An 18,840-nucleotide genomic window follows, 5' to 3' on the forward strand; every position below is an offset into this window, starting at 1 on the left:
ATAAAAATTTCTATGGAGGAGACTTTGGACTTCTCTAGTTTCAGAGACCAAGAAAATATGATAAATCATATTAATTAAAATCTATAAAACTAAAACTTACTGTGCATGTAAGATGTGTTCCCATCATACATTTGTGTGATACATGTTTTAACAAAGAGTGGTAGGACTTTTGCTCAAAGCCTTCTTTCAGTGACACAAAATATTAGTTATCTGTGGTATGAAAAGGTGAATAGAATTTCTGAAAAAAAAGAGGTTCCTTACCATACACTACAGTGAAGTCTTGAGATCAAGCAGAATTTAACAACAGATAATCAACACAAAGCTGAGGAAGAAAAGATCTGCACAAAAGGAAGCTTAAGGTGGGAGGAAGAGAGTTGAAACAGCAATTCCTAGTTTGGGGATGTTTGTAATAAGTTCACCCATGAAATATGAGAGACAAGTGGAGTGATAGAATAAATTTCATATAACTGAATTACTGGAATGGCAAAAGATAAAGGATGGGTTAACTGATCCACATAAGAGATTTAAAAAAGAAAAAAGCAAAGCAAAAAAGGGAAGAGCAGATAATCATCCAAAGAGATGGCAGACTCAGCAGGAACTACAGAATCTTGGGCCCAAGAAAAAGAATGTGGGATAAAACCAACCACTTTACGAAATTATGTATAAAGGCAGTAACATTGTTCAATGCTAAAGTAACTCCAACTGCAAGCAAAGTAAAATAACAAAAACTCCTTTTAATACATTTCTGAATCTCAGGACACTTCAGAAATGTGGTATATAAAAATCCTTATTAAATAATATCTACAAAACTGAATTAATTGGAATTATTGTTAAAAGCTCCTGTCCAAACCTTATCAGAGGGTTAATTATCAAGGTCAATATTACTTTCAAGGAAACCATATTAAGTATCTTGAACATTTCTGTCAAGTCTAGTGATTCAGTTATGTGAAGAAACAAAAGTAATACAAGAAAAATAACAGTTCTCATTAAAGGTTTAACAAATTATTTTAAATTTAAGTCAGGTGCAACACAAAAAATTTGTTTCACAAAAAGCTTGAAAAATAACACACCTACACACTGAAGTGCCAAGGAAAAATATTAACTTTTAATTTACACAAAGGTTTCATGAGAATATTGCATAAGAAGGTTGGGTCAGCTTCCTATTGATGGAATGGTTTAACTTAATAATGAGTGCATCATAAATGAGTACAATAAATGTTATGTGCAGAGGGTCCAAGGCTTGGTACATGTTCAACAACTTTTCAGCTTAGTGTTGAGTAGTTCACTATTTGATCTGTGGAGATGTAAATACAACAATCTCAATATATTATTCTTTCCTTTTTTTTTTAAATTGCAGAAACAAAGAATATAGAAGATTTCAAAATTGAAATTTTTCTGTAAATATAGTACCTATAACTTAGATGTGCAAATCAAGGCATTGTACAGTTTAATACTGATGGATTTCAATCCATAAGTTTAAACTAATGATCATCAACATACGAATGTAGTGTTGCTAGAATTTGTTAAATTATATCTTGTAAGTTTATGTAATTATGTTCAATGCAAAAATTTAAGATTATGCAGATCTGGAAATAATGATTTTGTTTAAATCAGATGTGGATGGACATTGCAGTTACTTTCAATCAGACATTTCTTTATTTGTGACACTCTTACAAAAGTTATGTTGTAGAACAGAAGTGCTTTTAAAACTCCCACTAAATAAAGGAAAGGTTACACATTTCAAGTTGAATGTTCTGTGAAATATCAATTCATGTTGTCAATTGCATACTTCCATGAATTTTAACAAAAGTGGCTAATACAAATTTCAATGTAATGTTTTGATAATCACAAGAAACACCCAAATGGTTCACAATCTGGTTCATAGGATATAGTTTCTATGATCTGTCATGAGGGTACTGACAAAGCTGGAGCTAAAGACATAGCTAAGCCAAGTCTACATTGTACATGTGAAAGCTCATTAAATAATTTTTGTTAAAATCAAATGCAAAAGACATCACTTTTTAAAGAAAACATAAAATATACTAAAGACAGTTACATGAGGAAACAGTCTGATTGAAAGCAATACTTTTCACTTGTATCTTTCTAAAAAGATATTGGTATAGTTTAACCAAAAACTCACTTTAACAAACATGGTCAATTTTCATTGTGATCAAAGGTGAGTTGAACAAAATGTTCTGATAATGGTGCTAACTTAAGACAATAGTTTATGGTTTCTATTCAAAATAACAATAGTAATCTTTACAATAATCATTTGTGCACCCTCTAAAGATATTAATTACACAAAAAACCATTCTATGAAGGTTATTCTTATCTTTACCAGATCCAACACTAAAATGTAGGTCTATTTAACCAACACTGAAAACATTTTAAAATTACAACACACTCTAACACCATCATTAAATTTCCTCCATAAATTTAATTGAATCAAAATTTTTGAAGTTTCAATTTACTAACCCTAATATTCATTTTTTAATGTTCAACCTATTCATTCAAACATTTCCTATGGACTACTCATACAGCATACACATGGGCAAGTTATGCACACTCTTGACAATCTTAAACACTTGAAGTCATCTGTATTTCTTGAAGTCTTTAAAGTTATAATTTTCCTACACTGAAAATACATTTCTGGTAGGTATTTGTCTCACGCAAATAGCCATTATCATTCGGTGCTGCCCTTTCTATGCTCAAAATGCTCTGCACGTCACAAGCCTAAAGCACCCACATATCTGATTTGAATGCATCTTGCATGTAAATTATCATGCATAAACCCTATACCAATAAGAGTGCAACACACTTTTCTAATGCATGTGGCTCTCTCTATTTAATTCTACCTAACTATTACGTAAATGTTTGGCAAAAAATGTAATCACCAGTTTTTAGTGGGAAGGAAGGATGGCAAGTGTGAGAGACAAGTAGCTGTCAGAAATATATTTTCAGCATAGGAAAATTATAGCTTCCAATATGGTACATTACTTCCCCCTCATATAAATAGTTAGAATTCCATATTAAATAGGTGGAGGAACTGGTGCAATGGAAAGAAAAATGCATCCTTCAAAAGCATCCAAAGGATACCTACAGTGAAGGATCATATGTGTAGAAAACTGCACAACTTCTGTACCACATGTACTCTTTGCCCAGAAAATGGAAGGAGCACATCCAAAAGGAAGAGAACAATGGTTGAATAGAGATTTGAGTCATATAATATTGGAATCTAAATCCCTTAGAGCACATCATTTTAATGAGAGTTAAAGGATGTTCTTAAGATCCACATGCCTGGATGAAGAACTTCCTCTTAGAGACAATGGAGATGAGATGTCAGGGGATAAAGTACCTGATCTCATGAGCAGACACCTGGAAGGAAGTATGGGAAGAAGACAATAAGGAATAATAAGCCAAGAGATTTAAAAGCCAAATCCAATTGGACAGAGTGGAAGAAGAAAGGTCAAGAACAAAGGATGTTTGCCAAGAAATGAGCAGGTAGAAACAAGCACCATGAAAAGAAACCTTACAAGCAACTTACTGAAAAGCACGAGCAGAGCACAGTAGCCTATCCAAATCCAACTAAGAACAAAGGTGGGAAATAGAAAGAAGGGAAATCTGTAAAAAGGAGGAATTAGTTTTCCGAACAGCTGAAGTTTTGGGAAAGAAATATTAATCTGGATATAAAAGAGAACATAAATGGAATAATACAGAACATGTTAAATGTCAATGGCAAATAAATGTGACCTATGATGTGAAGAGAAGGAAATTGGTCTTAAGGAAAAATCAAGCACAAGGACAGCAGTTCAAACAGAGGCGGTGATGAACCACATTAACATCTCAATCCAAAAGGACATCATGCCAAGATGGACAACTAATCCAGAAAAAACACAAAGGTTAGTAAAGGTAAGAACTTTATGGTAATAAGAAAAAGTGTGAGATAAGGCAGTCCAATAACATTCAACTAAGGACACAGAAGATCCCTGATCAAAGAGTCAAGTGAAGAAGTCCATAATATGAGGAACCATGGGTCAAGTGGGTGAACACCCGACCCAAAAACCAATGGTGGAAAACATTCCACTTACATGACAAACATCCCTCGATAAAGGGGCAAATGGAAGAAGCTAAAAAAAGAAGTTACCCTTCAGAACAAACTGAATCTGCTTGCCAGGAATTGGATAAAAAAAAAACAGATGTGAGAATGTATGAGAGAAAGGACTGGATAAAATGCCAGTTGACCAAGACTGCCATGTAACATATGAAATGAGGAAGAGATAGTGGTGGGGCATATTGGAACTGAAGCAATCATGGGAACCACAGTTATGTCGACCAGTAAGAAACATTCAGAAGGACTTAACACAGTGCAGCATGGATAATCAAGATTATCCTATGAAGAAGGATGGGAAGATACACATAAAGGTATTGTTGGTCCAAACTTGTCTGAAAGCACTGACAACCAGAGCAAGAGTATGAGGAACTATGGACCAAATCAAAGGTAAGTTAGTACTGAGAGATGTGGTAGATGCATTTAAGTAAAAAGAACCACACTGAAAACAGCTAGTGGAAAACAATAGGATTGAGAGACTACTCTGTTTGATACATTTTTTTTCTGAAGGGGAAAAAATGATCCACAAAAAGATTGAATTCACCTGGAACATGACACACAATGACAAAAATACCAAGTACATGGGACCAAAAAAAATCCAAGGTCTGACCACAAAGGGAAGGAGAATGGATCTTGCCTTGTTGATTGAGATAAGCCATGACTATAGAATTGTCAGAATGGATCATAATCAGATAATTCCTGACAAGATGAAGAAAATGATCCAAAGCACGACATACAGCCAGAAGTTATAATAGGTTATATGGTAAGATCTTTCAGTCAGAGACTACTGACAAGAAGCTCCCTGCTAATCAACTCATGCCCTCCAGCCCTGAAGGGAAGCATCTGTAATATGTAAATCCTAATGAATGGAAGGAAGTGAAACACCCACCAAAGTGTAAGTTTTGTCAAACCACCAATACGGATTATCTACAAGATAAGGAGGAGGTAAAATCGGAGCCTCAAATGGTTCCTATACAAAATTCCATTGGTCATGCAGAGTCCACTGAAGGGACCACATATGTGTCTTACCCAGAGGGATAAGGGCTTTCATGGAAGACTACATCCCCAAAAGCTACAGAACATTACAAAGTGTTTGTTTGTTTGTTTTTGATTTTCGTGCAAAGCTACATGAGGACTATCTATGCTAGCTATCCCGAATTTGGCAGTGTAAGACTAGAGGGAAGGCAACTAGTCATCACCACCCACTGCCAATTCTTAGGTTACTCTTTTTACCAACAAATAGTGGGATTGACTGTCACATTAAAACACTCCATGAATGAAAGGGCAAGCATGTTTGGTGTGACAGGGATTGGAACCTGCCACCCTCAGATTGCAAGTCGAGCAACTTAACCACCTGACCCTGCTGGGCATTTTACAAAGTGTAAAAGAGGGAACAGTAAGGGCATGGAGAACTGAAAGCTCCATTGAACAAAGTCAAAGAGGAGAATGTTAGGCCTGCCAGAAATGAGTGTTGAACAAAATATACATATGAACGAGATATTGGGTAGGTATAAGGAATTATTTTTCCAATTTGATCAACCAAGCTATATGAGCTGCTTCCAGGAGCAGCTAATGAATGTGATGGAAAGACTCCTGATTGGAAGGAGCTAACAGAAACCAGTCATTTATGTAATGATGGAAGCATGTAAATGTCAGCTTAATGCCTTGACTGCCTGACACAAAATATACAGAACAATAGCAAGTCCCAATGTCAGTGTGCAAAATTGGTAATATACCCTATGATGAACAAACCAAAGGTACTGTCTAGAGTGATGAGATATTGGAATATGAAGGCAAGTAAACCTAGAGAAAAAGCCCACCTGAGGAGGAGAAAAGACTCCATAATAAATCAGGGTAAAACCATAAATTGAGGTGGGTCAAATATATCACATGCCATAAGTCTCCAGTTTTCAAACACCCAGGAAAAAATCCTGGAGAAGAATAATTGACAGGTTGGATGGCATGCTGGAAGAGAACATATTGTGCCTCAGACAGATACTGACTGGTGGTGGGGTAACATGGCAATGAAAAGGAAATGGGTATCTCAGATAATGGAAAAGAAAGTGGATGACGAGTCCCTCAAATAAAACCAAAATCACCCACAAATTTGTGGTGAAAGGTTGTCAAACGGAAACAAAATTGAACAAGGGAAACCCTAATAGTACTGTGGGTGGCATGTCCATTTGCATCAAATAAAATGATGAGATAAGGAACACAGTTGAGAAGGAGCTGGGTGGGAAACAGTAATACAGGCATGTCTAAGCTCAAAAAGCGACAAATTATTTACTTAGCAAAGATGAAAGGGTGCTATGATGTCACACCAATTCCAAAGAAAATTGCAAAGTTTCAGGAGTATTACAAAAAAAATTTGCTGAAGAAAAGAGGCCATATGAAAGTCTCAGAGATAAGGAGGAAGTAAACAAACCTGGACCAAAGCTGCACTCCTCCCCAGGAGATTCCAAGAACTGAGAAACTACATATGTAAGGCTAGAGATGAAGGAGACAAAAATGCCAACATGGAAGTAACTGGGGAGAGGCAATCTCTTAAAAAAAACCTCAAAATCTCTGTGGATTACCTCAGAAAGGAGGTGGGTAGTAGACAAGTACAATAGGAGAGTCAACAGGATAAGATAAAGTTGGGGTTATGTGAGTGGAAGTAATACACCATATCAGAAACCTCAGTTTCAATTATTGAACCTTTTCAGAAGTTAAGGCTTACAAGTAACTCCATTAACAGTATGCTGTCACTATTTCATTTAAAAGAATTTACAATAATGTGGTAAAAATAGGTCATAATATAAATAGGTTTAAGTCCTCAATTGATCAGATAATATAAAAATTACAGAAAAATTGGTCATAATGTGACAAAATAATCAACAAATTTTTATCCAACATAATTTGACAGAATGCTTATAAAGAAAAAAAATCCATTAAAAAAGATGTAAAAAATTAATAAAAAAATAGTATTCCAAGTACATTATGAACAATTACAAATATATTTTAATTCAGTAATAACTGTAGCCACTGGTTATGTATGCATTTCCAGCTTGCCCCTAATATAGAAGGAATTTTGAAGGAGCTTGGGTTATAAATAAGGTTTAATATTTTTTGTCTTAAATTGATTTTTAAATCTTAATGTTTTGCTAACAGTATGTAGTGTTTATACCATGTGTCTTTTAAAATATATGATTAAATTCAAATAACCTAACTAGGGAAGAGTTTTAACAATAGAGATAACTAACCAGAATCTACACTTTAGATATATATCAAAATTGGTTAATTGTTTGCCTACTTTAGTTTGCCAGTAAATGATGAAAAAGTTGAGTGACATCTTCTCACACCTGGCTTCTATATGTATATATTTTTCTTCCACTACATTTCATGCTTTATTGAAGATAATAAATTCCAAAATAAATAATATTTTCCATTCACTAACCCTTTTGAATCAAATGATGTTTGATGACATGCTCGATGTAATCCTGGCTACAAACTCCTTCAGCTGGTAGAAAAGCACAAACTCCACTTTTACCATACTGGCAGATAAATGATCCCCGTTCTTTATGCAATGACAGTTTTGAAGATGATGACAGAAGTCCCTTGAATTGGTGAAAGCTGGCATGTGAGGGCAAATAAAGCAGGCTGTCTGTAAATCTGCTTCCTTGAATGATTCTTGAAAAGCAAACAGTAAATTGCAGTAGTTTCAGTACTACATAATAAATAACACGCACTACACTTTTATATATATACACACACATACTACCATAACAGAATATCAATACATATATTTATGGCTGAAAGACCACAGCAGCTTTTAACCACTTTGTACCCTTAAAACATTGATTCCCAAATAAATATACTTCATGTAGATAAGGATAGTCTGTACAAAACAAATCAAAACAAGTTTACCAAAATATAGAAAAGTATATAAAATTAGCAAGTATTATAAAAAATCAATGTTCCTAATTGCATAGGGTGAAGTCTGTCAAACTTAAAACATTTTAAATGTATGAATCATTATACTGATCTACAAGTATTGATTTTGCAGACCTTCATTAAATTTCTTTCCTACCCATTTGTGCAAACTTATAAATTAGCCAAATATACAAAAGGTGACCGTTTATATTTGTTATAACTTTATTAACTGTAAATGAAATTCATGCACTATTATTGATTCTGATATTAAACTTGATCTTGTAAATATTGTATTTACAAATAGATATCAAACAAGATTTTAATGTAACTTGATAAGTACTAATAGCCGATACTCTTAAATTACATGTTAACAAATAAAATATTTATAAAGAGATTGATCTTAAAGTACAAAATTAATAAAGCCTATTGAAGAAATTATGTTTCAGAACAGCTTTTCCTCAAATAGAGAGTTATGACTTTTAGGTGGTTAGGAGAGGTACCAAAAGGGTCACAAAGAAGTAAAAAAAATCCAATAAATCTCTTTCTAGTTTTTTCTTTTGCAAATACTAATATATTCAAAAAGATTCTTCTATCTTATCAACCTTCTTTTTCTGTATGTGATAAAAGGAAAATATTTCCTTTATTACCTTTTTAATTTGTTTCAGATTTTGCAAATCTATATGAATTCTTCCTGATGTTGGACAGTAAATTCTGAAAAATTATAATACTGTTTCATTAAACTTTCTATAAATAAAGTTACTTGGGATATAAAAGCATAATGACTTATAAAATTATACAAATGTTATTATATTAGCTAAACAATGTCAAAGGAAAACTACAACTAGCATTTTTAATGCAAGCTATTGACTTAGTTTAGCCAGTGAGGTTTCTCAAATCATGGTTACAAAGTAACCAAGTAATTTAGTAATAAGACTTATTAGTAGGTTGTATTCAACTAACAGATTATTCTGACATGATATGGTCAACACTAGTATCGCAACTTTCTGTCCACTGTAGCAATTCATATAAACAGTCCTTGAACTAACTGTGTGTGTTAATCATCACATTTAAACTGTTCAATTGTTTCTGTTTTTAGAATTACTTATGTTAATGAATAGAAAAAAAGAGTCCACTGGTACATAAAATCATGCATGCCCAGTAAATTTGAAGTGTTTTTCACTCAAACTTTTGTTTTCAAGTAGTGTTAGTCTTATATAAATATATGAAGTTACATAATATAATTTGATTGAAGATATCATTGTACCTTTTGCATGCTAATCACTTTTAAATTATTGAGTTGTTTCCATTACACTTTTTGATATAATTCTCTTGAATGTATCAAGGAATGTGCATAGTAAACCCTTTGGTGTTACTACTAGTTTTCAAACCATTCTTTTTGATACTTAATTTTTTCTGTCAGTAATGATTCTTTCTGAACTATTGTCTCTTGATATTTATTAATGTTCTTGCAATACACCTTTCTTCTATTAATACTTGTAAAGTGTTTTTCTTTTTGGAATATAATAGGTGGACAATGACACACATTCAATGAATGTTCAAATATATTTTACTGAGGCAATGTACACAGCATTCCCACATTTCCAAATGAAAAACTTTCCACAATTTTACAAGTAAATAATTTTAAAATTCCATGGTATTTCCAGAGAACTATTTGATAAAATGTAGTGCCAGGGTAAAACTACAAAAAAACAAAATAAAATAGTAAAAAACATTGTACAAAGAAAGTTAGCAAATATTATATCTAATTTTATTGCAATTAAGCTGGATATATTCCATCCATATAAGAAGCATTGAATGTTTCTCATTAGAAATCTTAATAATATTAACTCCTTTTTTCCCTCCCATACAAGTTAGTAAATACATCATTCTTAATTTTGTATTTGATTCAATTTATATCTGATATTTATATGATATATGTAAAAAAACATTATTGTAACCTTGATATTAAGCACTGCTGAATAATAGACACACACCTATAATAATTAATGTAACATTTCTTACTGGCTTCTGACAATTACATGTAGGCCAAACTCAGAAAACAAGAAAACTCAAAAAATACAAAAACAACCCTTCTTCTTCAATTGCAGCAGAAAAAAATAATTCACTTCAGATTATATTCCCACACTACTAGCACATAACCTACAAGACTGTTTAAAAATTCTAGTTTATGTGACTTTTAATCATAAATTTAAACTTAAGAAATTTCCCTTTCACTGCTATGGGCAATTGTACAAAGATATTACACAATATATATACATATGCCTACTGTATTGTCTGACTTTAACGTACAAGGTAATTTATTTCAATTTTCTTTTTTTACATTTTAGTACCCCATTTTCAAACAAGAGTAGCAACCCTTTAGCAGCAGCATCACTGCTGTGGAAAATGTTTTACCATTATTTTGTCTTTGATATTATTTTATCTCATTACTTATACCAAATGAAAGTAAATACAAATCATATTAACAGCTTATTTTGAAATATATTCAAATTAAAAGTAAGAAACATTAATAATCAAGCTATTTATATACTGATAATTATTTTATTAATAAAAAAATATATAAATGCATATCTTGGATATGCCATTATTTAAATGAAGCATTGTTTCAAAGAAATTATAGTTCATATAACCAGTGCTTCTCAACCATGATCCTGTGAAACAGATTCCTTGACACATCTAAATGTTCCTCAAAATGCAAGAGTTCCACATATTCTAATGCATTAAAGCTTACAAGTCACATAATTGCAATCTCATTGCATCATATTTCTTTATTAGTATAGTAGTTTTCATAAGAACACAACAGTAAGTCACTGCACTGTCTTAAATAAGTGAGCAACACCAGGTACAAAGAGGTGTTCTAGCCATGTAAACTTTCATTATTTGAAAGAGCTTGTTTCTCATTATGTATGTATACCTGAGTAACCAGCTCAATAAAATTTTACTGCTTTGCATGTATGTGTGTGGATATATAGCTGCATTAAACATCTATACAATGTCTGAAATTGTTGATATAGTATGGCAGTAATGTTTTTTATAATTAATACTTTAAAGGGTTCTGCAACACAAATCTGACTCCAGAAGAGTTCTGTAGATTAAAAAAGGTTGAGAACCACTGATATACACTTGCAAAAATTTATTTTAAAATTACACATTTAATAATTCTGTTTTACTGCTACCCTGCATTAAAAATAAAATAATAAACTGTCTCTAGGCAGAAAAATTCATGGTACAACTAATATTATTAAATCATACATTAACAATCCAATTAAAATCTTTCTGACACTCCAAAGCCACAAGTTCATACAAATATCACATATAAAAGGTTTTTTTTTAAATCCATATAATTTTTACTGAACTGAATATTTAGTTTAAAAAAATTTCATACAGTACTTTTTTAAGTTAATAAAACACCTCAAACAAGTGTCAAATCAGCACACCTGGGAGACTGAATATCAAAAACATTAAATGTTTGTACTTTAATACTAGAAATTGGAAGTATCTATGTGAAATTGCTAGAAGTTTCACATATACTTGGTCAAATTAAAATAATTATACTGCTAAGTTACAATTTACTTAAATGATGATTATATCTAACGTGTACCAAGGATGATTTTTTTCAACACAGTTCTGATTTCTCTTTACAGAGCGAGGGAGGTTTCATATTGTGACTGCTTTCAAGTGTGATATTTTACTACTATTTCACCTCTAAGTTAATGGCCATTTTCCCATTTCAATTTTGAGTTAAATCATGATCATCATACTTTCCCAAATTTTTAATATTGTTCAAACTATGAAAAGCAACTTTCATCAAGGTAAGAAACTAAGAGTCATAACTCTAAATGTTATTTCAGGAGTTGTGCTTTAATTCAAGAAACAATTATACATATAAAAATTTCCACATAAAAACATCAGCACTCAACACTTGTTCAATTTAATCACCATATAAACACAAGTCTAAAACTAACGTACGAATCAGAAACGTCTGTACATTATTTTATTCCAAGTTTTACAGGTAGGAAGACAAGTGCTTAAAAATAAAATATTTCCCAACTTTATTTTCTAAACTGTTGAGTAAATTTTAAACTAGTAGAAAAATGAACATAATAATTCATAACTGTTCAAAATGGCTCTCTTTAGCAATTAGTCAAGGAATCTACTAGAACGACGCTATTTTAGATTTATTGTTAACTTGAAATATAGAAATGATCGAGAACATGGAAACTGGCAAGCATCTGGGCGCAAGTGATCAATGGTGTTCAAGATTTTGCTGCATATAGAAATAAGAAATAATGATATTTTGGATATAAATTTCAATAAAGCAGATTTTAAACGGATGAGACAATAGTGAACATGGCAGCTGAATTACTTGGAGACACCGATCAAATGTGGAAAATTTTTAAATATTTAAGCTAAACATATGCATTATGGGAATGCTACAAGTAAAAAACCAGGTTGACTCACAAAGAATATAAGAAATAAAATCCAAAAAAAGCATCACAAGCTTAAGAAATTTAAATTGACTGGTATGACAGGAGATTTATAAGATTACATAAGATCAAGAAAGTTGATGAAACGAGAAATTAGGGCATCAAAAAGAATGTATGAGGAATGTTGACTCAAAATGTAAACGTTATCAGTATGGATTTTTTTAGATACATTAAGGATAAACAAAATGTTAGTATGGTTGTAGGACCCTTGAGAAATGATATAGTAATAGTCGTATCCAATGATTAAGAGATGGCTGGGTTATTAAATATTGCTTTTTTTTGTTTTTACTAACAAAGATTTAAACTGTATTCTACATCTTGACCAGATAATAGATGGAAATGAGATCGAACAAGATGACTGCATTAAATCTGAAAGATAAGATTCCTAGGCCAGATAATATTTCTCAATTAGTTTTGAAGGAGGTGAAGAATTGGATACGTGATCCAATTGCAACTATTTTCTCTCAGTTCTTGAATAGTGGGTAGGTACCAGAGGATTGAAAGTTGGTTGATGTATTTCCTCTTTTCTGGGTAGGTGATAAAAATTGTCCTAGTAATTATAGACCCATTAATCTTACATATGATGTGTGAAAAGTTTAATAAAAGATTAATTTCAAAGTCATTTAAGAAAGTTTAGAATTTTTTGGATAATAATTATGGTTTCATTAAGGGTGTATGTGTGTGTGTGTTTTTATAGCAAAGCCACATCAGGCTACTTGTTGTGTCCACCGAGGGGAACTGAACCCCTGATTTTAGCATTGTAAATTCGTAGACTTACGGCAGTCCCAGTGGGAGATTTCATTAAGGTGAAATATTGCTTTACAAATCTTTTGATATTATTTGAAAACATTGCTAGTTATGTAGTTGAGAGAAAGGGTGTAGATTTGGTATATTTAGATTTTATGAAAGCATTTGACAAGGCGCCACATAAAAGGTTCGTAAAAAAACAGTCTCTATAGGTGTGGAAGATAAGTTAGCTGATTGGATAGAAAAGTAGCTTGATGAAAGAAAGCAGAGTTTCGTCACAAATGGAGTTCAGGCAAATTGAATTAATGTCACAAGTGGGATGCCTCTGAGCTCAATCGTAGGACCTTTGCTCTTTTGACTTACATCAATAATATACATTAAGGAATGATTAAAAAGCTACTTACATTTGCAGATGGGATTAAAGTTTTGGGTATTGCTACCCATGAAGAGAATACAGCTGCTTTACAAAAGGATTTATATCATTTAGTGAGTTGGGAAAATAAATGGCAAATGCAAGATAATGCATGTGGGTTGTCATAATTATGAAACTAAGATGAGTGGACGATAACTGCCTGTTGTAGAAACAAAAGTGTAAGAATGGCATTTCGAAAGTCTTCCATTTTTCTTCAGTTTTTATCATAGTTTGAATTACAAGAAAAATTTGAATGGAAATAACCTTAATAGTGTCACGACAAATTATTGTGAGGTAACACCAGATCAGTCTCTAAAGTCATGCAAACATTGTTCTGTTGCTAGTGGCAGGGCAAATAGCATTTTGGGTTATATCTTCAGAAGTATTGAATAGAGGTCCAAAAAAGTATAATATTATTGCATAGGTTACTGGTTAGGCTACATTTAGAATATTATGTTCAGTCTTGGGCTTCTTACCTTAGGAAAGACCTTAAATTATTGCATTTAGAGAAGAATTACTAAGTTATTTGAGTACACTGAAGTCAAAGTCACTGTCATGTTCGTGGAATCATCTTGATATGCTTTGTGACAAGGCGCATTATCCTGCTGGAAGTAGCCTTTGGAAAATGGATGGAATGTGACCATAAATGGATGCACGTTATCAGCAAAACGCTCAGGTAAGCTGTGGCATTCAAATGGTGCTCAATTGGTATTAAGGGGCCTCGTGTGCACCAAGAAAGCATTATTCACACCATTACACTAACACCATAATTTATTACTGTTGACACAAGGCAGGAAGGATTCATGGATTCATGCTATTGACGCCAAATTCTGACCCTATCATCTGCCTGTTGCAGCAGAAATCGAGATTTGTCAGACCAGGCGACGTTTTTAGAACCTTCAATCGTCCAGTTTTAGTAATTCTGTGCCCACTGTAGCTTCATCTTTTCGTTCTTAGCCGACAGAAGTGGAGCTGGGCGTGATCTTATGCGACTGTATTCCATTTGCTTCAATGTTTAATGCATTGTGTGTTAGATATGCTCTTTTGCACACCATTGTGGAATGGAGTGGTTATTAAAGTATTTGTGGCCTTCTTGTCAGATTGAACGAGTCTGGCCATTTTCCGCTGACCTCTCTCATTATCAAAACATTTTTGCTCACTGAATTCTGTTTTTTGTTTTGTTTTTCGCACCAATCTCTGTAAACTCTAGAGACAGTGGTGCGTGAAAATTCCAGGAAGTCAGCAGTTTCTGAGATGCTGGAACCACCACGTCTGGCACAAACAATCATTCCACGGTCAAATTCTCTTAGATCACGCATCTTTCCCATTCTAATGTGTGATCGAACAACAACTGAGCCCCTTGACCATGTCTGCACGTTTTATATATTGAGTTGCAGCCACACAATTTACTGTTTGGCTGTTTGCGTTAAAGAGCAGGTGTACCTAATAAAGTGACCACTGAGTGTAGATATATTCGAAATATTTAAGTGTGTGTACAACATGTTCTTTATACTATAGAGAACATATCCTAAACATTACATACGTTTTCTTCTTCTTGCCACAAGTCCACCCAGGTATTTTCAATTGCATTATAATTTCAGTTGATAAACCAAACTATATTTCTCTATTTCTATCGTACTAATATTCCTTGTGTAATTTTCTGACAATTGTAACGCCAGTTACCTCAGTCATGTACAGCTCTTCCAGCAATAATTTTGTCTTAGTACTTCAAAAAAATTATCTTTTCCTTTTGTCAAAATGTTCTTAGGTAGGTTTAATTACTTCAGAATTACGCTCTGACGGAATCAAATTCTTCATATTCCCTTTTCTACTGTTAGTCTTACTCCAATACCTTAAGCGTTAAGCCTATAATTTCCACCGAATTTAATTTCATGTCGAACATTTCCTGAGCAGTGAATTTACTCTTTTCTGCTATTGGCTATGTCTGTCTGCTCTTTATCGGTCATCTCATACTGTTTATATGTTTATTACTTAACTGTCTTTTTGCAACATATTTTCAACATCAGTAAGTTACAAATAGAACTTTAAATAATCATCTGCTTTTAACTCTTTTATAATAAAAAGTAAACAATAATAAAATATTCATTCACAAAATAAACTAATTATCAATATTTACACTAAATAGTCTTTTATATCAAGACACAAGGCAATCACCACAATACTGAAATAATGAGTGTAATAAGTTTCGTCAATGTCAATAATGGTGAAATAAAAGGTAAATGAATGCATTTAAAATTTTTAGGCTTAGAAGGCATTACAAGTTAAAGTTTTGGTGATGGTTAAATGTTATTAATTTTACACAATTTATTTTCATATTCAACAATAAAACATATTAAAAAATTAATTAAACTTATAAAGCGAAATTGTAGTACTTCAAAAGTTACTGGTTTCCAGTCATATCTGTAGTAACCTCAACTATTTTTAGGTTCAATTGAAAACTTATTAAAATGTTAAAAGTAAACAGCATTTTTGTTTTTACTTTGATGAAAGAAAAAGACTAAAGAAAATGTGAACAAAATTAAAAGTAATCTTTATTTACAACAAAGACCATCAAAGTGAACAAAATGACTTTACTATGAGGCAGTGCTTCACTGAACACGTGGTTTCCAAATTCTGCGTGAGATTATGGCTGGATCGTTTCATACATTATATATGTAATACAGTGGTACCTCGGTTCTCGAACTTAATCCGTTCCAGAAGGTTATTCGAAAACCGAATCAATTTTTCCCATAAGAAATAATGGAAATTAAATTAATCCGTTACAGACCTCCAAAAATTAAGCATTATGAAGCATTTTAAGCAAAAATATTGCTTATTTATACCTGTATAATAATACTTACATGCATAAAGTCAACCACTAAAACTATAAACACAATAAAAAACAATAAATGAAAATTTAACTGCACTTTATCTGTGCTAAGGAGAGCTGATAAGGTAAGTAAAAGGTGGTGAGGAACGTAGAGAGTAGGAGGGTTATTATTGTTTGGAAGGAGAGTCACCTTCCATAAAAACGTCAGGTAACTCTCCTTCTGGGGTTCTTTCTCTTTTCTGTCTCTTTGCACTGCTACAACTTGCTTGAGACTCACTGGACCTATTTCTTACTAAAAACTTGTCTATTGAGGTTTGTTTCTGCCTGCATTTTAAAATGTAGTTAGAACTGACACCTTCCCCATGTCTCACCACACTATGTATGCCACTTTTCTTCCTAAATTTTTCAAACTACCCCTACTAGCCTTAAAGGCATCACTTGTATCGGCACTCGTTCCAGGGGTGTCTTTCAAGAGATCAGCATGCAACTGCTTTGCTTTCTCACAAATGATAGTCTCAGAATTGCTATCACCAGCTAACTGTTTTTCGTTTACCCAAATCAACAAAGTTTTTCTACCTCTTTCATTGTTTGTGATCTTTGTTTCGTAAACACTGTCATTCCTTTTGCACATCAGCTCCTTTGATGACCTCTTTATTTTTCAGTATGGTGCAGACTGTAGACTTCGCCATACCAAACTGTGTAGCAAGGTCAGACACGCGAACACCACTCTCATACTTCGCTATGAGATCTTTTTTCACCTCCATTGTGGCTCTAACAACTTTTCGTTTTGGTTTGCTACTTTCATTATCCTTCTTTGACCCCATGGTGGCTTATTTAATCAGAATATTTAGAAAAACAAAAAAGAAAGAAAGAAAAACGAGAACGTTCACAGCAGATTTTAGCGGGGATGTGGACTGAGTGACAGATGCAGGTAAAATGTTTTGGGCCGAAAATGGTCGAAGGGTCGTTCGGGTCATCAGTCGAGTTATTTCGGGGGTTCGGGCCACGAACGACAGCTTGGTTCGGAAACCGAGTTTATGTTCGACAACCGAGACATTTTTTTCTCAAACAATATGTTCGAAGACCGAATTGTTCAAGAAGGGAGTCGTTTGAGAACCGAGGTATCACTGTATTCTATAGTACTATCCTTCTTAATGCACATGTGCACTCACGGCACTGTGATTCCAATAGTAAGTAATAAAGATGTATCTTGATACATTACTTGACTCGCAAATGAAGAATATCGTCGTACTACTTTACTACAATCTTTCTCAAGAAAAATATTATGTGACAGCAAAGAAAAACAATACTGCTAAAGTAAATGAAATTAGCCACATTCCGTGATCATCACTTTATTTGCAAAAATACACACATGGAGAGGAACATGTATGGCAAACAATCTTGAAAAATCATGATAAACGTGAAAGACTCAAATTACTATTCTAAAGCAGGTGGGTTAAGGCATTCGATTCGTAATCCGAGGGTCGCACCAAACATATTTGCCATTTCAGCCGTGGGGGCGTTATAATGTGACGGTCAATCCCACTATTTGTTGGTAAAAGAGTAGCCCGAGAGTTGGCGGCGGGTGGTGATGACTAGCTGCCTTCCCTCTAGTCTTACACTGCTAAATTAGGGATGATTAGTACAGATATTCTTCGTGTAGCTTTGCGCGAAATTCAGAACAAACAAACCTATTCTAGAGAAGACAGCTAGGGGCCTTTAAATATGTTTTACGCACCACAAGACTAAGATTGTTGACAAAAGGCTAGAAGATATGTTCTTTGGAATTGGGCACTTGGTTTGAGTCCACTGTGATATTTTCTTAAGTTTTATGAAATATAATGTAAGAAAAAAGAAAAGAATTTCCGAAAAAAAAATTATATATTTAATTGATTGATGAGTAGACTGTTAGAAATAAAACAAAATTAATAGATAACAAACAACAAAACGCTTATACTAAATATTAAACTTTATAATTAAAGGATCCCAAGTGACACATCATGATGTCTACGGACTAACAATGCTAGAAACTCGGTTTCGATGCCTGTGGTGGGCAAAGCACAAGCCACCCGATAGTACAGCGGTATGTCTCCGGATTTAGAACGCAAAAATCAGGGGTTCGATTCCCCTCGGTGGGCTGAGCAGATAGCCCTTTGTGGCTTTGCTATACGAAAAACACACACACGCAAAGCACAAATAGTCCATTGTGTAGCTTTGTGCTTAATTACAAACTATATATTAAACAACGAAAAATTAAAACAAAATGTCAAAAACGAATGGCGAAATTAATAAAGGTACTTATCTTCTAGCCTGTTATCAACTA

General features: G+C 33.2%; 1 protein-coding gene and 1 long non-coding RNA gene across 4 annotated transcripts in view; both read right to left on the reverse strand.

Annotated features, from left to right (window-relative positions):
- LOC143253962 (vacuolar protein sorting-associated protein 54-like) overlaps nt 1-8,332 on the reverse strand; it is a 30,033-nt gene extending 21,701 nt beyond the window's left edge. Inside the window, exons 1-2 of one of the 3 annotated variants that reach the window (XM_076508637.1) lie at nt 7,545-7,658; nt 101-238 (exon numbers count right to left, since the gene is read on the reverse strand). In XM_076508637.1, coding sequence (XP_076364752.1) covers nt 101-131 — 31 coding nt within the window. In that variant the 5' untranslated portion in view covers nt 132-238; nt 7,545-7,658. Of the gene's footprint in view, nt 1-100; nt 239-7,544 lie in introns of all 3 variants that reach the window. The other 2 variants (XM_076508635.1, XM_076508634.1) reach the window with 2 other exon arrangements.
- LOC143253966 (uncharacterized) overlaps nt 1-16,337 on the reverse strand; it is a 109,902-nt gene extending 93,565 nt beyond the window's left edge. Inside the window, exon 1 of the long non-coding RNA XR_013029919.1 lies at nt 16,283-16,337. This is a non-coding gene — a long non-coding RNA (uncharacterized LOC143253966). The remainder of the gene's footprint in view (nt 1-16,282) is intronic.
- Between the last annotated feature and the right edge of the window lie 2,503 nt (nt 16,338-18,840).

This window comes from Tachypleus tridentatus, chromosome 6 (assembly GCF_004210375.1).
Source record: "Tachypleus tridentatus isolate NWPU-2018 chromosome 6, ASM421037v1, whole genome shotgun sequence".
NCBI classification, from domain to species: domain Eukaryota; kingdom Metazoa; phylum Arthropoda; class Merostomata; order Xiphosura; family Limulidae; genus Tachypleus; species Tachypleus tridentatus.